The 25,605-nt window shown below is 35.7% G+C and overlaps 1 protein-coding gene across 1 annotated transcript in view; it reads right to left on the minus strand.

The window, feature by feature from the left end:
* SUCLA2 (succinate-CoA ligase ADP-forming subunit beta) overlaps window positions 1-24,759 on the minus strand; it is a 37,043-nt gene extending 12,284 nt beyond the window's left edge. Inside the window, exons 1-8 of the mRNA XM_074304733.1 lie at window positions 24,390-24,759; window positions 16,107-16,287; window positions 12,610-12,709; window positions 12,306-12,468; window positions 4,914-5,042; window positions 1,597-1,735; window positions 240-401; window positions 7-149 (exon numbers count right to left, since the gene is read on the minus strand). Coding sequence (XP_074160834.1) covers window positions 7-149; window positions 240-401; window positions 1,597-1,735; window positions 4,914-5,042; window positions 12,306-12,468; window positions 12,610-12,709; window positions 16,107-16,287; window positions 24,390-24,479 — 1,107 coding nt within the window. The 5' untranslated portion in view covers window positions 24,480-24,759. The remainder of the gene's footprint in view (window positions 1-6; window positions 150-239; window positions 402-1,596; window positions 1,736-4,913; window positions 5,043-12,305; window positions 12,469-12,609; window positions 12,710-16,106; window positions 16,288-24,389) is intronic.
* Between the last annotated feature and the right edge of the window lie 846 nt (window positions 24,760-25,605).

A 25,605-nucleotide genomic window follows, 5' to 3' on the forward strand; every position in this document is an offset into this window, starting at 1 on the left:
TCTTACCTTTTTATCAGAAGTTATAAGTTTAAATGCTTGTGTAACTTGATCAACTGTAGCACCACCCCCAACATCAAGAAAATTGGCTGGAGTCCCTCCATGAAGTTTTATTATATCCATTGTGGCCATAGCCAAACCAGCACCATTTACTGTTAAAGTTAGGGGAAAAGAATAGATTTAACAAGTTATCTAAACAAAAATTATATATTAAACAATCATATGCAACATATATACAGTACCTAAACACCCAATGCTTCCATCTAAGCCTATATAGTTGATATCTGCCTTAGCTGCTTCTTTGTCTCTCTCATCTTCCTGAGTCCAATCTTGCAGGTCAAAGATTTTCTTTTGACGATAGTATGAGTTAGAGTCAAAATTGATCTTCGCATCCATACACAGCACTTAAAAAGAAGAATAATGGTAACATGATCTTAACTTTGAGTCAAAGACAAATGATTTTCAACAGTATATGATCAATTTTTTTCCATTAGGAAAACCCATCTGCTCTCATTACTTTACCAGCAACAAATATTTCACTTTTATCCCCATTGATAGAGTTTATGGTCAAGTATTGACAAACTAAACTTCCTGTTAAGCAACATTCCTTAAAGTTAAGTCTGCCAGTGAGTATCCCTATATCCTCATCTCATTTCACAAGCAAATGTACTAAAATTCAGCAGGCAAATAATACTAAAGCAGCCTCATCCAAAAGTCAAATAAAAGTCAAAAATTATGACTTGTTGATAGAATAATTTATTATTATACTAACTCTATGCTTTCAGAACATCACCAAGAAAATAGAGCAGCCAATGCTTTCATTTGTCCAAGTTTCCAAGCAATTACAGTCAAAAATCGAAATTAGACTAATATACTTTGCAGACAAAGATGGAGAAGCTCTATATAGTAAGGTAAAAGCTGGCTCACTGGGAAAGAACCTGATGATGAGAAAGATTGAAATCAAAAGAAAAAGGCAATGGAAAAAGATGATATGGAAAAATAGTTATCATGGAAACAACCAAGATGAACCTGGACAGACTTCAAAAGATAGTGGGAGATGGAAGGCCCTGTATATTACAATCCATGAGGTCACTGTCAGTCATGACTCCATAAAAAGAAAGTGAATAAGTATATTAACAGAGTCAATGTGAGACCCAATGTCACTGCCTTGTACAATGCTTTGTAAAAGCATAACCAATGTCCTGTGTACATTATCAATTTTCAAACTTATATACTCAAACTCTCATATTTACATTAGCATTTTAATTAAAAAAAGAGTAATAAGTTAAAATCACAAACTTTCTTCAAAATACATAATTCAAAATAGTCATAATTCCCTCTAACATCTAATTTCTATTTTACTCACCCTCAATATGTGTACTATGCCCCATGCTTGTTCTTGAAGTATCTTTTTAAGGATATCTAAGGTAGCCTTAAAGTTTCTTTTGTATCATTACTCTGCTTTAAAATTATAAATCAACAGTTAAGGATACTTAATTCAAGTTACTGAGTGAAATGTTAGACATGGGGAGATAGATTCCATATATATTTATAAAGATAATACTCAATAAATATTTTTAATGATAAATGATACTTTACCACCTCCATCTGCATCTTCTACCATTGGATTTATTTCTACCATAGTTGCATCATATTTCAAAAATAGTTCATACAACTTCATCATGTTTTCTGCTGCTGAATCCACAAGATTTGAAGGAAATCCCATATTCCGGGCAAGCTGAAATCAACACAGAGGACAAGTTTTTTCTTCTCATTTGTTAATGTATGTATAGTCAACACATTTTAATAATAGAAAGTTATTTTGCAGTTGTAAAAATTAGGAGTAAGACAAAAACATCTTTTTAAAAATATTTTTAATATTTATTTTTAAAGTTTCTGAATTACAAAAGAATTCTGGTAAAAGTATTTACGTGAGGCAGGTAGTAAGTATAGCAGAATGGAAGGAGCCAGATTTAGTCAGAGGACATGACTCCAAACCTGTGCTCTACCACTATTTGACTATGGGCAAATTACTTCATTTCTGTCCCTCAGTTTCCTTAAGTTGTAAAAATGGAAGTATTAGACTAGATCTCTAAAGTCTCCACCATTATGAAAAATATAGAAATACTAGTGAAAAGATACTTTAGGATATTCTGAAAATCTGTACATAAAAGGATAATCTAATTATGTTACAAAACTGGGTTCTTGAATGATATTCCAAAATAATCATTAGCAATTTACTTGAGAATATAATAGGCAGGAGCTGGAATTATAATTTGTAAGTTATCAAAAAGACTAAATGTCAGTGCACAAAGAGTCTTATCTCTAAGGTCCCTTCAGGTTCTAACATTCTGTGATTCTAGAATTCAATATATAATACAATAAGTGAACAACTAAAACTACCATATTTCCCATTCCTAACAGTAATAAGTTATTTTCTTTTCAAGATTCTTTTAATAAACATAACAATGTAAAACTCTGACTTAATGCTTAAATGAACCTTAAAAATCAAGCAACAAAAAAATCAGTTATAGAAAGCAGATAAGTGCTCATTTGGCAGAATGATTCATGACTAACATTTTGTACTTACTTTGATATAGTCTTCATTTAAAGAACAATCTGGCTATGACTAGAATTTCAGAGTTTAAGTTTTATTAATAGCTATGCCACATGAACTAACCACATTACATTTAAGTTGCTATGACTATTATCAAAAAAAAATTAGCAAAGTAACAAAAACTACTTTTCCTTTCAAGTTGTTTAGATTCTGATATTTTGTGAAATGTAATAAAAAAAATTAGATTCTTACAACAAACATTTTATAAATAAATGTGTCCGTGTGTGTGTGTGTGTGTGTGTGTGTGTGTGTGTGTGTCCGTGTGTGTCTCCCCAAATGAGTTTTATCCCATTCAAAGTAGCTACCTTGGGAAGCTATATTCTTATTCTAATAACATTATTACTAATCAAAAATCCAAAAATTTTGGAACTCCTTTGATATATTGCCTACAAAGACTGTAGAATACATTTAATTTTCAAACAGTGGCAAATTTTTACCATTTGAGAATAGATGTGATTCTTGAAAACAGCAAAAAGTTGTAATTAAATCTGGTAAGAAAGGAAGTTAATAGAGCTGAGTATTAGCACTTTTGGTCAAAATCTATTTCTCAGAAAATACGCTTGAGAGCCAAAGCACTGACAAAGCAAATATTGCAAACCTTTAAGCCATGGCTTACTCATTCTTCTTCTCAAATGCACGTCTGAGATTATTTCAGACCTTAAATTTACAAGTTAAGTTCTACATGAACTTCTGTTTTACAATCCCTAATTCTGGCCCTAGTCAACTGTTCATCCTGTATAAACTAGTACCATAAAACACTAGTCTGTGGCTTTCTTATCCCAATAAAAATCAATCAACACTGCAGGACAGAGTGATGCAAAAAGTACTGGATTACAAAGTCAAATAACCAGCTCAAGAATCAGCTTTGGTCAGGCATGTATCTCTAAACAGTTATAGCCTCTTTGTACTTCTATTTCTTCATTTGTAAAGAAAATTATATCTGTGCTACTTTCCTGAACATGTTATTTCCTGAACATTTGTTATTGCTCAAGATTGGCACCAAAATACAGATTTGAAAAGACACCTCTCCCCATTCCTTCACATAGACAGGGATCCATGGTTCTGAATCACTGCATAACATGTTAGTTTTGTTCACTTATATTCATGATTTTACTGAACTTTTTCCTACTCTTTCTCTTTTGCAATAAATAATTGTTATAAAAAGTGAAAAGAGAAATAAGAGAAAAAAGGGAAATAAATCTAGGTGATGTTAAAACAGAAAAAATCAGTAAAGATCTACTTTTACAAGAGGTTATCATATCAAATGAGAAAATGTGAAAAAATTACACAAATGTACAGCACTATGCAAATGCAAAGTATTTTATTTACTTGTGATTCTGATTCATGGTTTCTTGGATTTCAAGTATATTGGAATTTTTAACTGTTGACTTTGAATTTGGTCTTAGATCAAAAAGAAAGTACCATGTTCCATCACTTGCTACTAATTTTTTCAAATATGGAATAAAATGTGAAGCATTCCTTTAAATATCAAAAGAAATGTCAAGTCTTCATTATTCAATATCATCACTCCCAAGGGTTGAACAATATTCGAAGAATATGTGAAATTTTCTCCTGAAGTCTATTCTCTTAAATATATTTAACTATTAATTTTAGCCATAATTCTGGTAATTTGCATTTGTTTGAATAAAAAAGTCTAAAATGCCAAAGGCATTTCACTTTTGAAAATTAACTTAGAATCATTTGAACATTTTCATTAGTACTACAGAAAATTTAATATCTACTTTGTTCTTCATCATAGTTATTATTACCCCTACCATCTCATACCTTTTATGAAAATCAAAAATTCTAGCTTTCAACAGTACTTCATTACCAATCTCTTTTCACTGGTGAAGAATCAATTGTATTTTTAACTTCATACAGATTTGATAATAATATTGTTTTAACTAAATAGTCACTCATTTTAACATGTACATGAAAACAACATATACTATACTTAATAGCTGCTAATATTAAATATTATTCCCATATGTTAACTTGTGCTGTGATACATCCATGCAATGATCATTTCTCTTCAACTTCAACAGACGAACAAAACTAAGTCTCAAGATCTTATAATCATACCTCAAATGAAACTGTTCTGGAACCTATGACATTAACGAGAAGTAAAATCAGTAAATTAAAAACTAGCCTTGGAGTCATAAAGAATAGGTTTGAGCCCTACTTCTAAAACAAATAGTTGTGTCACACAAGACACTTTATTGTGTAAGTTTTACTTTTTTTAATATTTATAAAAGTTCTCAAAATTGCAAGACTGAGAAAGAGTCTTGAAGAAATTTACCCTGACAGCTTGTTCCATTTTGATGCCTTCCATAATATCAATAGGTTCCTTAAATATTGCTTCAGGATTCTCTGCTGCAACATCCTCAATGTTGACACCACCTTGAGAACTTCCAATCAACACAGGACCCTAGATAAAAGATGGAAAGTCAGATGTTAGCTCACACAACAGTATGTGTTATATGCAGTTCCAGAATGCTAAAGGGATACAAAAGGGTAAAGAAAATATTAATCTTGATTACAAGAAGGGAATGAACAATATACTTATTGAAGCAATTGAAGAATACTATGCAACATACTGTATTTCTCAAAATATATCATCACATAAGCTGAATCTACATAATTTATATAATGGAATAAATAGATGTAGCTACATTCAAGACAACAAAGATCACCCAATATAGTTATTTTTGAGCTATGTTCTCAATAAGAAGGACCAACAGATAAGAAGGTTTAGAAAATATATGTAATATTGTATTTAACTTATACTTTAACATAGTTAACATGTATTGGTCAACCTGCCATCTGGGGGAAGGCCTTGGTGGGGGGAAAGAGGGGAAAAATTGGAACAAAAGGTTTTGAAATTGTCAATGCTGAAAAAATTACCTATGCATATATCTTGTAAATAAAAAACTATAATAAAAAAAAAGAAAGAAAATATATGTAAATGATGAGAATTTGCTAACTTTACACTTCAGATTTTATTTTAAAATGTTATGTCTTGGGATGGAAAACTCCATCTGCATCCAGAGATAATTATGGAAACTAAATGTGGACCAAAGCATACAATTTTCTTCCATTCTTTCATTTTTTTTTTTTGGCTGAGGCAACTAGGGTTAAGTGACTTGCCCAGGGTCACATAACTATTAGTGTTAAGTGTCTCAGGCCAGATTTGAAATCAGGTCCTCCTGACTTCAGGACTGGTGCTCTATTCACTGTGCCACATAGATGCCCCAAAGTATACAATTTTCACCTTTTATTTTATTTGTTTTTTCTTTCTCATGGTTTTTCCTTTTTATTGATTTTTCTTTCACAAAATGAGTAATATGTAAATGCTTAAAATAAGTGTACATATATAATCTATATTGGATTGCTTGCTCTCTTAGAAAGGGAGGAAGTTAAGGGAGAGAGGTCCCCCTAACTCCAGGGCTGATGCTCTATTCACTGCACTTTGTAGCTATCCCCTATAAGGAAGAGAGGGAGAAAAAAATTTGGTATTCAAAATCTTACAAAAATGAATGCTGAAGAAACTATCTTTACATGTAACTGGAGAAATAAAAAATTTGAATTCAAAAAAATAAAACAAAATGCTGTGTCTTACATAAGGAAAAAACATTAACCAGAATTCTCAATTCATCACTCTGTACGCATACTTTGAAACAAGTAATCTGTTCTGTTGTACTATTTTATTAACTATTCATTGGATAATAAAGAAATACTTGTATAACAAAAAATTCTGAACAAGGTTGCAAATACCAGTCACAATATTTTCAATATTGTTGGTTATATTTAAAAGTTTCCTTATAATAAATAGCTTGTATGATAAAGAAAAAAAGTATATGCAAAGTATTTATGAAGATATCCTAAAGAGGCTTAGAGCAAAGAATGCTAGATTTGAAATCTGAACAAGCTGTTTGAATACTAGCTTTGCCACTTTCATCCTGTGTGAACTTAAGCAAATCAAATAGCTTCTGTGGACCTCTATTTCCTGCTATAAAAATTGTGGAAACTGAAAGGACAAAAACTGGACTTTATTGTATCCAAAATACTCTCCCAATACTGAACACTAAGTCTGTGATTCTTACAACAAAACAACAAATTCAAAAAATACATTATATAATATTACATATTACACATAATATAATAACTATATTATATATTATGAAATATAATTATTATATATTATATATAACATATTATATAATAATATAAATATATTACAAATATAAAAATAATATAACTCATTACATATTCTGTAGCACTTTAGTAATGAATTTCTCTAATATAAAGCATGTATCTTTCTTTTTTTTTGTTTTTGTTTTTTTATAGCTTTTTATTTACAAGATATATGCATGGGTAATTTTTCAGCATTGACAACTGCAAAACCTTTATTTTTGCTGTACAAAAAGAATTGGACTTTGAAATAGTGTGTAATTAGCCTGTGAAAGCAATCAGCAATGCAGGCAGGCAAAAATAGAGGGATTGGGAATTCTATGTAGTGGTTCATAGTCATCTCCCAGAGTTCTTTTGCTGGGTATAGCTGGTTCAGTTCATTACTGTTCTACTGGAACTGATTTGGTTCATTTCAATGTTGAAGAGGGCCTCGTCCATCAGAACTGATCATCATATATATTCTGATGGAAGTGGATATCTTCAACATAAAGAAGATCCAACTCACTTCCAGTTGATCATTGATGGACAGAAATAACTACACCCAGAGAAGGAACACTGGGAAATGAATGTAAATTGTTAGCACTACTGTCTTTCTACCAGGTTACTTATACCTTCGGAATCTAATACTTAATGTGCAACAAGAAAATGGTATTTACACACATATATTGTATCTAGGTTTTATTGTAACACATGTAAAATGTATGGGATTGCCTGTCATTGGGGGGAGGGAATGGAGGGGGGGGATAATTTGGAAAAATGAATACAAGGGATATTATAAAAAAAAATTACTCATGCATATATACTGTGAAAAAAAATTCTAAAAAAAAAAAAAGAGAGAGAATACTTTGTCTCAAGCAGATCTAAGAATGCAAAAGCATAAATAGCACTTCTCTGAATATAGCTCTGATGGCCTTTGAAATTACAAATAAGAATTTGCTCTGAGAAAAAAAAAAAAAAAAAAAAAAGGAACTGATCATCATATAATACAGCTGTTGAAGTATATAATGATCTCCTGGTCCTGCTCATTTCACTCAGCATCAGTTCATGTTAAGTCTCTCCAGGCCTTTCTGAAATCATCCTGCTTGTCATTTCTTACAGAACAATAATATTCCATAATAGTCATATACCACAATTTATTCAGCCATTCTCCAGTTGATGAGCATCCACTCAGTTTCCAGTTTCCGGCCACTACAAAGAGGGCTGCCACAAACACTCTTGAACATACAGGTCCTTTTCCTTTCTTTAAGATCTCTTTGGGATATGAGCCCAGTAGTAACATTGCTGGATCAAAGGGTATGCAAGCATATGTCTTTCTCAGAAGTATTCTTGCAAACTTCTTGTAAAAAGGGCAATTCCAGGGAAGTGATCTACTAGCAAAAGAAATTTCTCTCCCTCCCTGCTCCATCACTTGAGATTATGGTTTTCCTTTAAGAGACTCTGCAATGTCCCAAAGCTGGATGCACTCCAGACAGTGACAATGGCAAACTGAATCATTTGGTAGGTTTCAATCATTTAGAGAATCCTTTTATCATCTGGAATCTGTATCAAATAGCTTCTACATGTTTTTTGCCTCACTTGACAGTAATAAGAGGATCAAAGTTGTTTCCATTATTACATCTTTAATAAGATTCTTTGGCATACATATGGATGAAAGATGTAGAACTGTCAAGTATTGCAGAAGTTGTCTAGTTCCTCTCGTCCTTCATTTTAACAGATGCGGAAACTGAGCTCTGGAAAAGGGTGATTTGCCCAAGGTCAATCGCAAAAGTAGCAGAGGCAGTATCTAAATTCACACTATCCCTCCTTTTGGGTGGGTTCTGATCTATTGAATCAAAAATGTTCTTATAAGCAACAAATAGAAAGCAAAGTGATGTTTCTACAGCTTTCAGTGAATTGTGATTGCCAGATGTGGCCTGCTGTAGAATATAAACCATGAAATTATCCTTGTTCCTTTTTCATACCTTCAAAAATGCTCTTAATTCATGTGTAGATTATTCTTACAAAAAATTTAATAGGTCTTTTCCCACTTTTATCTGTATATTTTTTTCTTTTCAGTTTCATAGTTAAATGGACCTCTCAGCCAGCTTTTGAGATATTATGAGTGATTATGTCCAGCAGATTTTATGTTTCAACAAACTCTGGAGTTAGAGCAACTGATTTTGAAGCTATGTCTCTGACTGCTCAAAATCCTGACCTTGGTATCTTCAAAACAACTATTCTGCAACTGAAAGAGTTCTCTGAAAGTTCTAGTCCTCAAAATAAATAATTTTTGAAATTATTTTGCCCTTTTCTCACTGCAATGCTGCCTTTGAAGCAGTTGGGTATGATTTTCTAAATTTCCCCAACCGAAGATGAGGCAGATATAGATGTACAACATTATCTGCAAACAAATCTAAATCCATTCAATTTCTGAATATAATACAACATATTAACAAAATCTACCTATACCTAGTACCAGCTAAAGATAGAAATATTAATACATGTCAATGACAAAGCAACTTAATACCATAATCACTCCAAAATAGCAAATGGATTTGTTTGGGGATTTCAAAGATCACTTGACAAATGATGCCAATACACACAGTATATTGAAACTGAAATTAAGGATTTCAATATATCTTAAGGATTCTTTAAAAATTACTCAATACTGATGGGGGTTGAGGTCTTAAGATTCCTTTCTAATTGCCCAACTCATGGCTGACCTTGATTCACAAATCCTGGTCAAAGGCACCCTTTGAATATCCGGGTCCAGCCCCATTATCAGCTCAGCTTCCCCCAGCCCTCACCTGATCTGAGCTAACTGAAAAGTCCTCTGAGAATTTAGGGGTACCACCCATTATCTTATAGGTATAAAAAAGGCCAACCCGGAGCCCCTCTTGGCAGGAGCCCTTCCGCCAATATATGGTACCCTTCCAGCCATATAAGGGTTCCTGCCCGCCCAGCAGACACCTCTGGCCCTGGCGTCTTTCTAACTGAGCTTTACTTCCAATTTCTACAATAAACCTTTTATTTATCAATCTAGGTTTTCGGGCCTGTAAATTCATTTACAGGGGACACTACACCTCATGGGATTATCTTATTATCTATGCGCCGAGAAATGGGGTTCCCCCTTTCCTTTCCCTCATTAATACCATGTGCAATAAAATGAAATTGTGTAGAGATTTTTATACTTTTAGTAGGATTTTACTACCATCTAGTGTTATGCTTTAGAAGTACTTTCATAGTGCAAAATAAGAGGAGAAAAAATGTAGGATCTGAGAGCTAAAAAGAGTATTGATTTGCCTCCTTCCACTTAACAATGAGGGAATTAAAGGCCCAGAAAAGATTGTCCATAATGACAATAAGTAGCAGAGCTGAAATTCAAACCAAGATCTCCCAATTCCAAATTTTTTTCACTACCCTAGTAGAAACAGAATAAACCAAACAATAAACTCACTCCAAATATAATGATCTGTCCATTAAATACTGTGCTAATAAAACAACCCAAATTCTCACCTGACACCCATTCTATGTCTAGGAAAACCCAATCTTTTGCAAAGAACTCAGATGAGTTCAACGACACTGCAGACTCAAGACTTTATACATTATAAAAAAGTAATTAATAGAAATAAAACATAACTAGAGGTTAGAATAATTAGGAATAAGTATAACAAGAATAAGGATTCTATATAAAAGCTGTTTTCACAAGCTTCTTCTGTTCAACAAACTTTCAACTACCTACTAAATAAAGTTCAAATTCCTTACCCTAACATTCAAGGCCTTTTACAATCTGGATCCACCTCCTTTTCAGCCTTCCCTTACACATTCTTCTTCATGTACTCTATTTTCTAGGCAAACCAGATTTGTTTTGTATGTGAAGGGGTCTATGTGAAAGAAAACAGGAAAGGAAGGTTGGAACCAGGTTGCAAAAGTTCTTGATTGTTAAGAGAAAGGACTTTTATTTTGTAGGCAACAGTTATTGAAGGTTTTTTAAAAGAAAATTTAGAAATATTTGCTATATAGACTCCCCTTTGAGTTAGTCAAGTCAAATGATCAAATACTTAAGCACTTACTACTTGTCAGTCACTGATGAGGAGTAGATAAGGAATACAAATATAAGCAAAAAAGAAAGACAACCCCTGCCCTCAAAAAGCTTATATCCTAAAGCAAAGGCAACACATAAAAGAAGCAGGGGTCGGGAGAGGGCTACCTGTGACAGGGAGGAAGATGGGACAATGATAGAGCACTGGCCTTGGAGTCAAGAAAGCCTAAATTTGAACCATGTCTCAGACACTCATCAGTTATGTGCACCTAACCTAGGTAAGTCATTTAACCACTTGCTACTTTAATTTCCACATCTGTAAAACGTGGATTAAAACACTTCAAGGTTGTTATAAAGATAAAGTGAAGTAATATTTAGAAAGTATTTTCAAACCTCATATAAATTTTAAACTACTATGAATATCATCATTATTACCACAAAGAGACATAGTGGCAAAATACAGAGAATAAAGGATGGTCGATCTAGGTCATTTCTCAAAATGGAGGTAACAAGGAACTTATCAATGGGAGAACTGAATTGAACTGAATTACCAATTGGATTACATTAAATTTTCTACAATAACTAATGATTTACAACAACCTCTCTTTGGTACTAAAAATTGTAATAGTGTTTTTAACCAAAAAAAAAAAAAAAAAAGTTAGTTTTTACACAGATAATATAGAGGGCCAAGCAATGGTCTTCAAAACATAAGGAAAGACTGCAAATGCTTATAAAAATACAATTAACATATAAAACAGATGTTAATTCTGCTACTAAATAAAACAGGGTCACCAAATATTATGAAATCCTAAAAAAAATTTAGTACAACTCTCTCAACTTGTACATTTCTCTAAGATTTCAAACTGTACTCAAGAATTACTATTAGCACTTCAGCTGAAGAGAATAACATAACCTACATCTTTCTTTCCCTTGTCCTGCCTCCAAGAAGCAAATATTTTTCAGTTTCTTTCATCTCTTTCCACCTGAAATATCCAATCATCTACAGTAGAAAATTCACTTAAAGCTTCTAAATTCCCAATGAACACAAAAGATTTGAAATCTTGAAAGAAAAAAAATGCAATAAGGTATGTGTGGGATAATTCCTCTCTTTTCTCTCAAAAGAATGGAGCATTTATTTGTAAATTCATTATGTAATCACTTGGTTTGTGCCCTGTGGCAAAATGAGAATGCAATTTCTAGTACCAGATTAGGCATAACAAAATACCACCACAAAATGGGTATCCTAGGGAGTCCATTGTAAAGGAATTCCACTTACAGCAGTCTTTTCATCACTTCATATAGCAAATCAACTTATTTAATAAATACAGTACAGTTAAGTTATACAAGTAAATAATGGAGTTATGATATAAACAATATATTCGTATTCTATTTTAAGAGAGCTATCTGATCCATATAAAAGGATTTTCGATCTAAATATACCAATTTTACTGTAAGAGCATTCTGTGTATAATTACTTACTTGAAAAGTCCTTTCCATTGTTATAGCAAAGTAGTATTCCCTCCTGGGATATCTTCGCTCACAGACCAACACATTATTACATATCCTGCCCTTTTCTCCTGTTTGCTTGGTAAATAGCTTCTTCCCAATCATTTGGGCAGAAACAGCTTTTGCTTCTTCTGGACTGAAAAAAGAAAACATTTTCAAACATCACAGCTCTTCTCTAAAAGGTTGATAATGATTACATTACAATTACTTAATAACATTGATAAAAATATTTTACAATTTTTTTCTGAAAGATGTCTGACATTTATGACAGACTTACGAAAAAACTATCTTCACTCCACCTTTGAGGCCACTCTCAAATGTTCCTTTTCCTCTACCACCAGCTAACACTTGTGCCTTTATCACGATGTCATTAGAACCTAAAAGGAAAAACAATCATCAAATATGAAGTTTAGGCTACCAGCACACCATTGTAATTATTTAGGATCTATCAAAGAGGCATATTAGAAGTAACACTTCATTTATCTATTTGAGGCAGACAGTGTAGCGTTGGACTTAGAATCAGGAAGAACTATGTTTACTGGTTCTGAAAGCAGGGGTCTAGCTCAATTAGCTCATCTGTAAAATGAGGGTAATAATAGCATCTACCTCAAGGGTTATTCTAATAATCAATTGAGACAACATATTTAAAGTGTTCTGCAAACCTTAAGTGCTGGGGGGTTGAGGTCTCTTTAAGATTCCTTTCTAATTGCCCAACTCATGGCTGACCTTGATTCACAAATCCTGGTCAAAGGCACCCTTTGAGTATCTGGGCCCAGCCCCCTATCACCATCAGTTCAGCTTCCCCCAGCCCTCACCTGATCTAACTGAAAAGCGCGCCGAGAACTTAGGGGTACCACCCATTATCTTCTAGGTATAAAAAAGGCCAACCCAGAGGCCCTCTTGGCAGAAGCCCTCCCTACAACACATGGTATCCTTCCAGCCATTTAAGGGTTCCTGTCCACCCAGCGGCCACCTCTGGCCCTGGAGTCTTTCTAACTGAGCTTTACTTCCAATTTCTACAATAAACCTTTTATTTATCAATCTAGGTTTTCGGGCCTGTAAATTCATTTACAGGCGACACTGCACCTCATGGGACTATCTTACTATCTATGCGCCGAGAAATGGGGTTCCCCCTTTCCTTTCACTCATTATAATTACATTATTAATATTATTATCATTCAGTATTACAGATGAATCAAATATTCCACATAAGAAAATTTTCCAGAAAATTGAATTTCACAAACTCCTTTTAAACACCAAAGCTTTAGTTAAATCTTTCCATAAAAAGTCAGGAAATATTTATTATATGCCTATTCTATGTAAGACACATTCTATGTGTTAGAGTCACAGACAAAAACAGTTCCTGACCTAAAAGCATTTGTATTAATTTACAGAAATACTATATACTAGGTATACTATTATATAAAGCCAAATTAATTGAAATAGGTAAAAAAAACTTAAAGAGCTATATGTTAGCGTTTAAAAAATCTAATCAAAACAATGTCTCCATAGGAGATAAGAGTGGAAATGGACTCAAAGTACAAGAAAAGGTACCAAAGTTTTGGTGGGGTGGGGAAAATCACAAGAAGGGCATGCATAAAATATAACCATGATTATTAGTTCAAGTATTTCTTTTGAACCTTCAACTGCTTGATTTTTAAATTCCTTTCCCTTTGGAGTTCATAATTACAGTCTTATCAACTTTTTTCACTCTCCTCAAAATATGAAACATGTTCATAAAAGCATGCTTCTAAGTTGCTTTTCCTATTTAAAAAAAAAAATACTTGCTTTCCTATTATAGCCTGATGATTTAAGACAAGAAAGATTTTAACTTTATCAGAATAGGTCATTTAAAAGTGGTCATCCTGATTTAAGCAGTACATGAAAAGACCTTATTTTCTCATTTATATTTTTCAAAAATTCTTATTTTATTAGGATCTCATTTCTATGTTTTCTGAACTTTAGAAATCAGTTTTAGCTGATATATTAATAATATCTCAGCACACACAGGGTCCACCTCCTTTATTGAAAAGCATTCTATACAGAAGCAAAATATTACTTTAATATAATATAGAACTAAGGCCAATCAATATCCTTCAAATCTTGACATTTCAGAGTTGTTATTTTACAGACATACAAGAAGTATAGCAGATTTCCAGGATATGTCATCTACAAAATTTAATATGAATTCACAATCAATTATTTTCACAGAAATTAGTAAGTCATAAGACTTCTTTTATCTATATATGGACAAAAGTAATGTAAATTAAAAAGTTATCTAATGTACACCAAAATGAATGAATGAATGAATAGGCAAACTCTTATACAACAAAACAATCAAACTTGGAAAAATGATGGTTATCATCTTCATGCACAGAGGTTCAAGAACAAACAACATACTGAAACAATATCAAAACTTGCTTGAAAAAAATGCTTGAAATTAGGCAATTCAAAAAAGAATGAGGAAAATTAAGATGCACAGCAATCAACTTGTACTCTCAATTTATCTAGTTAAGATACACTTATTTTGAACACAAGGAAATGTCTGTAGAAACTTTAAATTGAGAAACGTATTTGTTCATATTTTCATACCTTTTTTATATAATAAAAAAACAAAATCTAGAAGAACATTTAACAGAATTAGAAATTAGTTAAATGTAATGATGGACAGAATCTGCTACACCCAGAAAAACTTGGAAATGAATATAAACTGTTAGCATTTTTTGTTTTTCTCCCCAGATTATTTTTACCTTCTGAATCCAATTCTTCCTTTGCAACAACAACAACATAAATATTGTACCTAGGATATACTATAACATATTTAATATGTATGGGAATGCCTGCCATCTACGGGAGGGGGTGCAGGGAAGGAGGGGAAAAATTCGGAACAGAAGGAGTATAAGGGATAATGTTGTAAAAAAGTACCTATGCATATGTACTGTCAAAAAAAGTTATAATTATAAAATTAATTTAAAAAGAAAAAAGAAATTAGTTAATGTAGTAATTAGTCATGTATATCTAGAAATTTACTTTAAAGAGGACTATATAGTTAATGCATTACTAATTATGTTTACTTATTAAATCTAAGGCCTCATTTTTATTTATTTATTGTTTATTTATTTTCTGAATCAATTGAGGCTAAGTGACTTGCCCAAAGTATTAAGTGTTAAGGGCAGATTTGAACTCAGGTCTTCCTGACTTTAGGGCTGGTGCTCTATCTACTGACCACCTAGCTGCCCTAGACCTCATTTTTTTAAAAGAACTAATCCCAGTTTTGAAAAATATATAAGATGTTATTTTATAGAACAAAATGACTAAAGTTTCCAAAAAGTTTTAATTTATAAAGTCAATCAATTTATTACATTGTTGGTACCATTTTTCTAAGCTCAATGTCTCTTTAGCAATAAATTTTAATTTCATGACAAGGAGAAGGCATCAGCTGCGATCCTTAGCCTTTCTTCCAGTTACACACATATATAAAATATATATCTTAAAATTAACCTAGATTTTGGATTTTGTTTTTCCTTGATTACAGAACTGTCACCTGTAAGTCACTTATGTAACCATTACTGTGACTAATAAATTATAGAACTTCAATCAAAGGCTATCTAAATTTTCCCTGATATTTTTAGTGAAAATAAGATTGTCTTAAAGAAGTAAAAGTATAAGACATAAAATGAAAGCTAATAAATTTCTTACCAGGAACATAAAAAAAGTTTACATTATATCAAAGTTTACTTTTTACCCAGCCAAAAATTTTTCTTAATTTAATACCTAATTTTTTAGCAATTGCATAAGCTTCATCTGGTGATTTTGCCACTTGTCCATTAGGAACAGCAATGCCAGCTTCTTGCAATAATTCCATGCTCAGGTATTCATGTAATGAGAGCTTCCTTTGTTGCTGCTGCTGCAGTTGGAAGCCTTGGTTGTTCAACAATCCAGAACTTCCCAAAACCTAGTAAAAAGGACAATTTACTTTAGTCACTTATGTGTATACCCACACACACACATACACATGCACACAAGCATCCATTCATATTATGTAACAATTTCAATGGGAAGGAAGGTTGAGAAAGTTAAATGTTTTTGCATAAACAAAACCATTTAATTAAAATTAGAAAGATGGATCAGGTTAACTGGAGGAAAAAAAAACTCTTGGCAACAAATTTCTCTGATAAAGGTCTCATAGTCAAGAAATATGGGGGAAGCATGAGGAGGGGATGGGAGGAAGATATCAAAAAAACAAGATATATATATATAGAATTAATTCACATTTAAAAGAGCTGTTCCCTAATAGTAAAAGGATATGAATAAGCAGTTTTCAAAGGAAGAAATACAAATTACTGACAATTATATGTAAAAATATGCTGCAAATCAGTAATTAGAGAAATGAAATCTGAATTCCATCTCATATCCATTAGCTGAATGAATGGCCCCAGAAAAATGGAAACACTAAATGTATTCTGGAAACCAATTTGGAACTAGATCCCAAAAAATTACAAAACTGTATATGCCCCTTGACCCAGCTAAAGCACTACTATCCCAAAGAGATTAAATAAAGAAGAGAATAAACTGATAAGTACCAAATTATTTATAGTAGTACTTTTTGGTATATTGAATAAGAAACTAAAGGGGTACATGCCCAACTACTAGTAATGGCTAACCAATCATAAAATATAAATGTAATGGGCTATTATTGTACCAAAAGAAATGACAAAATGGATGATTTTCGAGAAACCTGTTAAAATGTGCATAACCTGATATAGAATAAAGTAAGCAAAAGCAAAACAATTTATATAACATTATAAGAAATACTGCTTTGAGAGACTTAAGAATTATAATCAATGAAATGACCAACTCTAATGCTAGTATACTGATGACTGCTATCTAGCTCTTGAGAGATGAGGGACTCAAAATACAGAATAAAACATACATGCTGAGATAGTCATTGTAGAAATATTTTATTGGACTGTGCATATTTGTTAGCACTTGGTTTTTCTTTTTTCCCAACAGAGATGACTGTGGAAGGATAAAGGGTGTTAGATGAACCCCATCCCATCCCTCAAAATGACAGAAAGAATAAAATCATTAAAGGTATCTTTTTAAAAATTCAAAGCAAACAGAAGGCCACAAGGAAGAACAAACAAGAATGGCAGCATTAAACAACTAGAGAATGAACTTATTATGTACTTAGAAACAAAAGCAAGCTGTGCATAAGAGAGATTTATAATTCTCTTTTTTTTTCCTCCCTCCCTCCTCCCTTTCTCCTTCTCCCCACCTTCTCTTTCTCCCTCCCTCCCTTTCCTTTTCTCTCTCAAATTTGTTTTCCTCTAAGCTTTAAGCAATTCACCTTTGAATAACCAGCACTAAACAACTGTATTGACCAGCTTCATCGGTCTGACTCAACCCACTGGATGTTCAATTAGCTCAAACCACTCCAAATAGAATCCTGTAGGATGACTCGGTGCCCATTCTTAGCAGGAAGTACTTTCAGAAGATAAGATAGATCATCACCCCATAAACCAAAGGACTTTGGGCCCCATTAGTTTAAGTTTAGGAAGGAAAGGTGAATGGATCCCCAAGTACCCAGAGGTGCCCAGTATTTGAATGGGTTCCCTGTAAGGTATTCCATCGATTCTGGGAAAGAGGAAAGGTTATATAGGATTAATGTTATTCCTACTACAATAGTATCTGGAATTTAGGATGACAACATAGGACTGAGATTTGGGTTAATATTACTGAGAAAGATAGCCCACAAACATTTCATTTATGTTTATCAAATTATAAAATGCAGAGACTTGACTAGTCATAGTCAAGGAATTACAGTAAGTATTTGTGTCTTGATAGGGAAAAGAGAATTTTATGAAACTGTCCAATTTGTAATAATCTTTGGTTTACTACAATGACTGGACATTTTAGAAAATGCAGATTAAAGAATAAGTTGGGAATAGATGTAATAGGTTTAGATCTCTTAGAAGTCAAGAACTTAAGGCAAGCAATAGCTACCACTATCAGGGTAGAACTGGCAAAGTACTCTAAAGAATCTGAACAAAAAACAATTTCTATGTCTGTGCTACAGGTCACCCCATACCCAGATAGTACCATTCCCTTTGGATGTGGAAAAACATGAGAGTGAATTCATATGCATAGTCTTCCTGCCCCCACAATAATACTAGTCCCTTATTCCAGCTCTGGGAATCAATCAGCTTGCCTCCCATGTCAGGGTTAAAGATTCCAAAATATAGGGACTATAATGGCAAGTGCCTGAGTCAACTAGGGGTAGCTTTGACAATTTCCCAGTGATGAGCATACCCCCAAGCAAACCTTGGATAATACTGTGAAGGGCAGCATTCTCAAACCCACTTTGCCTGGGAATTGAGTGGGCACCTGTGGACGGATCCAAGTGATTGATTATTCCTTTTATCCTAGAGTTCGATGAAGAAAATAAGACTCAGTCAGGAAGAATTAAGTCAAAGACAATAACTAATTGATGAATTCAAGGCTAGAAATCTAGTTAGTTCTGGATTTGGGTCATTCCTATTCTGGTGGTAAATATTATTGGATAAATTACTAGAGAGGTAGTCAAGGAAATAGAATAGTTAGTTCCCCTAGCAGAATGACAAGGCAAAACAGAATGACTCTGGACAGGTTATCAGTAGGAAAACAGGGAACATGCATTACAATTGGAGGTAGCTTCACTCCTAGTAAGGCCTTTCAGAAGAATTAGCCAAGAATTCTGTGTAAGGAGATTTATGCATGGGTTAGTAGACTTTTAAGAAGTGGCCTGTAAAGTGTAAGCCAAATTTGAGGGGTTTAGAAAAAGATATGGAAACCAAATTATTTTAAAAAAAGAAAAAAAGGAAATTGTGAGAAATGGATAGGCATTTATTTGGTTTTCAGTTATGAAAATTAAATGAGAAAAACTGAAACACACAAGGATATCAAAGAATAATCAAGGGTGGAGGTTAGTTATCTTCCCTAAAAAGAATTTAAGAATGTAAACTCTTTGGGGGCAGGGACTGACTTTTGTAATCAGGGGTGGAAGCCAGAGATAGGAAAAGAATCTTTCTTTCTTTGCCCCCAGCGCTACTCAGTAACCTTTCCCCTTCTAGAAAGTAAACTCCTTGGGGGCAGGAACTGGCTCCGTAATAAGAGGTAGAGATTCAGTAACATCCAATTAAAAAGAAATCAGAAGAGGGACTTGTGCTTCAGGATAGGAAATAATATATTGCTTTTGGAGTTTCAAAGTTGTGTCTATTAACCTAGACACCCATTCTTGCAAGAATATCAAATAAATCTTTCCTGCATTCATCAACAAGTCACTAGAGTTCTGGGTAAGATATTTTGCTTCTCACAAGACTCAATGGCTAGAGGTTGTTATCATCATGAGAATTTTCTAATCTGCTTAAAAATCCTCTAGGGATAACTAGATAGTGTGGTGATGCACAAGCCCTAGGAGGACCTGACATACAATACTTCTAGACAAGTTACTTAAGTAGATAAGTAAATAAGTAAGCAAGTAAATAAATAAGGCTCTTCCAAAGAGTTTTAGTAGGTTTTGAAGTCAGTTAAACATATAAAAAATTTAACACTTTTCAATTAAGTTTGCAAGAAAAATTGACTATATCTGGGAAGATAAAAATTTACTAGCTATATTTCAAGAAAAAACTTTACATAATTGGTATATGAGGTTGAAAAATAATTTAGTAGCACAGCCAAACAAATAGTTCTTTCCACCTAGATCTACTTTATCATAGGGAGGAAAAAGTGAAGCTGCTGACTTTGCAGTCCAAATCACTTCCAAGTCAGATCAGCACCTCCCAGATGTCATAGTCCTTTTCAAAAATGAAGGTCAAATAACAATCTCCCTTTCCCTCCCTTCCTTTTTTTCTTCATTCCTTCCTTTTTTTTTCTTCCTTTCTCTTTCCTTCTTTCCCTTCCTTTTGTACATATAGGATATCAAACCTTTACCTGCTGGTGCCCTGCTCAAAAGACTGTAATTTTTTTAATCACTGAAACCTCCCAAGATTCTGGGACTTTACTGGCTAGAGTTCTTTATTAAGGACTATGCCAACAATAGGTCGCAGGCAAAGCTCCAACAGCTGAGACAGCTGAGAGTGGATGACCAGACGGAGTCAGAGTGAATGTAAACAGCAATAGTTTCAGGTTAGGCCAGAAACCCTGAAGGTCTTCACCTCCCAGATTAGATTTTTTTGTTTGGGTTGGGTTTGGGTTTTTAACTAGATAAACACCATTCTCAACTTCAATTCTTACCATGTCTTCCACAGAAGCCAGAGCCATTTCCAGGTATCCAAGTCTATCTCTTGCTACTGGATACTTATTGCTCCAAAGAAGAAAGTGAGGCTTGTGACTTTGCCCAGCCCACTCCCACTTAAATCCCACTTATTAGCATCACCTAGTCCACCACAACTTTATTTTTGTGAAGTATCTTTTTTCAGCTATGGCAGTCATTAAACAAGTATCTTTATAAAATGAACTTTTAAATTAGCTCTTTAAATGACTATATCACAAACAGTTGAATCAAGAGTTTCCAGAATGAAGCAAATTCAATCCTATTACATTTACTAAAAAATGTTGCCTTAGAGAGAGAAAGTTCAGTGGGGAAAAGGAGAGGTAAATAAATCTTCCTATTTACAATCCAGTAATCCTAATCTCAATTATCTTTAGTTTTGGTTTTATTTAACCCACGGTGATTCCTAAAGCTACCCCCCTTCCAAGTCTCCAAGTCCATTTGCAAAATAATGGTCATGTAAATGAAGAACTGCAAACCAGTGGCAAAATGCAAATTAAAAGTATCTGCCTTCAAGGGCTTTACATTCTATCAGCCTAAAACAGAAGAAAACCAACTAACTTGGTGGAGTTAAGCCACTACAGACAAAATAGGACTTCAATAGGACTTCCTTTGCCTCATTTAAAGTTAATTCATATTAACATTATGCTCCTGTTTGAAAATTTCCTGGAAATTCTAATTATTTTCTTCCAAAACAATTCAATGGGAAGCTGGATTCTATATTATGTCTATTTTGTATCCATACATTGTTAGAATTTGGCATTCCTTGGAGAATACTGACCACTGTGGTCAGTAACTGACCTGAAAGAATTCTGACATAACAATGAAAAATACAATAAATTGGCCAAAAATTAAAATTTAAATTAAAATTAGAACTTAGAATTTTTTTGAGTAAAAATATTTTTAACTTCTAAAACTTTTTAGATATGGATGAATGCTACTTTGGTCCAAAGGTAACAATTCCAAAGTAGTTATATTTATTATAGGTTGCTCACGGTGATAAATTATTACTATAAAACACAAGCCAATTAAAAAGTTTTAGTATGTAAAAACAGATTGAAACTCATAATGTGAAACTCCAAAAGCTACAAATTAAATTTTCATCAGCTATAAATTAAGATGGCAAGGTAAAATTTTTTTTTCCATTTGAAACTCAAAAAGGTCACTTTATCTAAATAACATTTTCTCTACTTGACATTATCAGGACCATCTTCTTTAACAATCCTGAAATGCACACCTGCAACCCAACAGCATCTTCCTTCCTTATTCTGGTCACTCCACCAAAAACAAGAGGAAAAAAATACTAACAATCAGAGGAATGAGGCTCAAATCCTACCTCTAATGTCTGTGTGACCTTGGGACAAATTATTTAACCTCTCTGAGACTCAGTTTCCTCATCTGTAAATTTAGTAAAATGTTCAAGATAACCTCAGGTCTCCTCCAGCTCAAATACTATGGTTATCTAGGATACTATGATTGAGGCCTCCTCTGCTCCTACCTTCCTTATTACTGTACAGGGCAACACCATCCTCCCAGTCCCTTGGGCTCACAACCTAGAAGTCAAGCTGGATTGCAGGCTATTTCTCATGCCCCACATCCGAACAAATGCCAAAGCCTGCCTATTTCATCTTTACATCACGTACCATTTCTCTTCTTTCCTCCCATACTTGCATCACTCCTGTCACCTATATGACTGTACTGGCCTGCTGCTGGACCCACCTGTCTCAAGAGGCTCCCCACTCGCATCCACTTTGCATTCAGCCACCTAAACAATTGTCCTAAATGGAAGGTCTGACCATGAAACCCCACGATAAACTCAAGCAGCTTCCTATTATCTCTAGGATCTGTGGAGTTGACCTGATTCACCTAATTCTCATCTGTGGCTCCAGGAAGCTGTAGTATGTGCAGCAGCCCATACTAGTAAATGTCTCAGCAGATGAGCTAAACCAGGTTTATAGTAAATGAGGAAGCTCAAACCCACCAGTGAGTTAGGGGGATGTGTATCCCAAGCATGTGAAGGCTTGCCCCAGGGAATGGGCCGCCAGGAAGGTGTGGGCCCTGTGGAACACAAGAGTAATCCAGACATGGAAGACCTCGAGGTCATCCACTGCTCCGTCAATCTTCCTTCTGTTCTACCTAGAATGACCTGGGAAGAGGGAGACGGATGACTTTGTACAGCTCAGCATCACTTAAATATAATCCATGCACAAATCGAGGCCATCATCCAGGGAGGTCAAGAACAATCTCCAAGAGCAAATACAAAATCCTATTTTAATATTCAAAGTCCTTTATAAACTCTGACCCTCCTCCATTTTCCAGTCTTTTTATATCTTATTTCCTGCAACATACTCTTCAATGAAGAGACACAGATCTGCTAGCAGTTCAGTGCCTCAAACCCTCCCTCTCTCCCCTCAGGAATTCTCTCTGGCCTCACCTGGAATGCTCTCCCTGCTCAGTTCCAAATCCTGGTCTCCTTAGCTAAGTCCCCAATAAAACCCCACCTTTTACAGACAACCTTTCCAACCTCCCTGAGTTCCAGCGGTTCCCTCTCTTAATTATCTCCTATTTTTCCTAAGCATATGTATCTCTGTATACGTGTATTTTTGCAAGTTATCCCTCAATTAGATTGTATGAGATTGTCATTGAGAGCAATTTCCGCAGGACTCGGTGCTTAGCCCAGGGCCTGACACATAATAAGCACTTAATACGAGTTTATTGGGGCCATCCAGGCGGATAAAGTGCTAGGCCCGAACATTCACCTTCCTGCACTCAAATCCGGCCTCGGATTCTCGCTAGCTATGTCACCTTGGACCAGTCACTTATCAGTTTCTCGACAGTAAAATGCGCCGGAGAAAGGGCAAACCTCTCCAGAAACTTCACCGAGAAAAGCCCCGGTGACGTCACTCAGAGTGGAAGACCCAACAACTAATACTCATAGACCGAAGTTTGAAAAAAAAACTTCTCTGGCTTTTGCAGTTTGCGTGTCAACTTTATTATGGTACAGACACTTTGAGGAAGGCCGGGAGGATCACTTTACGTTAAAGATACAGCGCTCAAGGTCAGAACAGTGCACCCCGAATAGATCACGGAGTCGGCTACATCCCAAACTGCTGAGGTACACCTGAAGGAGAACAACTATTACCACGGCCCCTGGCCGCCCCGAGCAAACAAGCGTCGGCTAGGACGCGCCACAGGTCCCACGAACACGCGCGGCCAAGAACGTTTCTAACATATTTACTTCTGACCCCAGCACGGGCGAGCGCATCTCTGTTCAAGTAAAATTAAAGTCTGGCTTGTGACTTGCGCGCTTCCTCAACAGGGCAAGTGCGGGGGGAGGAGAGGGTCCCCCAGGGTCCCGGGTCTCTCGCCCACTGGTGACAGCTGAGCACTGTGTCCAGGGACACCGTGACAGAAGTACATCTGAAGGGCACTCTCTCCCTCCCTCCTTCCGGCCCTCCCCCCATTGAGGAGGCGGCAGCCCGAGCCCCGCAGAGCCCGGCCCGGGCGACGGCGGCGGCTCTCCCGCTCGGGGCCGGCCGGCCGGCCGTTGCCGCAGCGCGACTCCCGCGCCTAGAACCGTGGAACAAACACGGCCTGGACCGAGAGACCAGGTCGAATGTCACCGGGATCGCAGTGACCTCGGCGCCAGGGCTCAGGCTCCCACCCTCCCTGCGACCGCCGCCGCTCTCCCCCCACCGCTTCAGCCCAACTCCCAGCGCCTCCTCCCTAAGGCCGGCAGTCAGTACCTTGGCGGTGGCCCGCAACGTCGTCCGGGGCCCATGGCTCCTCAGCACCGCGGCGGCTGAGAGCCGGCTGAAGATCATGGAGGCCGCCATTTCTGAAGCTGAAGGCGACCCTGCCGCGATCCGCGCAGGCGCCTGAAGACGAAGTAAACCGGCTAGCAGGAGGGCCGCTCTACTTCCCCCCACGACCCGGAGGACCCTCTCAACCTTCGCTTCCCCTGATGATTACCGGGGAGGAAAGAGGTGTAAAACTCTATGGTTGGCAGACGCCCCGGCGCCGCCTGGCGGGAGGTGGTGTTGGCCTGCAGCCCGAAAGAGGAATTGCAGGAGTGGGCGTTGCCCCTTGGAGCCCCAGTGCTGTAGCCAGCCCTGCCTAGCCCTGCCCTGGCCTGACCCGGCACTAGGCCTATGCACTTTAACCTCACTGGTCAGCGGCCAGAAGTCAGTAGACCAGCGAAACAATTAACTGGGAGTCAGTAATATGATTAGTGTATTACGTGGAAGTAGAACCTCTTACCATATGGTGATTAGATTTTCTGTCCAAAAGCCAAAAAGGAAGGATATTTAATGGTATAAAAACAAGAACTGAGCCAAGAAACTAGCTAATCCTGAAACAAGAGCATAGCTGCAGAGGAACCACAATCCAGACAAGAGAACAATCAACAATCGGGCTCTCTCTTTTTTTGCAATCCTAAACTATGATGTCATCGAGGCAACTAGGTGACACTGTGGATGGCATGCTGGGCCACCTGACTTCTATGCATGGGACCCTGAACTAACCATCTAACACTCTTTGCCTCAGTCTCTTCATCTATAAAATGACCTGGAGAAGAAATGTACAATATCTTCACCAAGAAAATCCCAAAAAGGGTCAACAGAGAATCAGATGGTCTGAAAAGGACTGAATAGCATGACGTCATTGAGAATAGCATGACGTCATTGAGAATAGCATGATGTCATTGAGCTAGGAAATCCCTAGTCAAAAAACTAATCACTGCCAATACAGATCATCCTCTGCCTGCTTGACCCGTAGAACCCTTAAAGTTGTCAGGGACTCTGAGAAATTAAGTGACCAACAAGCACCCAGTGTCAAAGTCAGAAGGTGTATGAGATGGAACTTGAACACAGGTCTTCCCTGAATCCTGTTCACTAGCCATTACATCAGGCTGCCCCCTCTCCTATATAATGCTTTAAAGTTTACAACCGTTTGCAGAAATCT

The sequence above is a fragment of the Sminthopsis crassicaudata genome, chromosome 3, assembly GCF_048593235.1.
Source record: "Sminthopsis crassicaudata isolate SCR6 chromosome 3, ASM4859323v1, whole genome shotgun sequence".
Taxonomy (NCBI): Eukaryota; Metazoa; Chordata; class Mammalia; order Dasyuromorphia; family Dasyuridae; genus Sminthopsis; species Sminthopsis crassicaudata.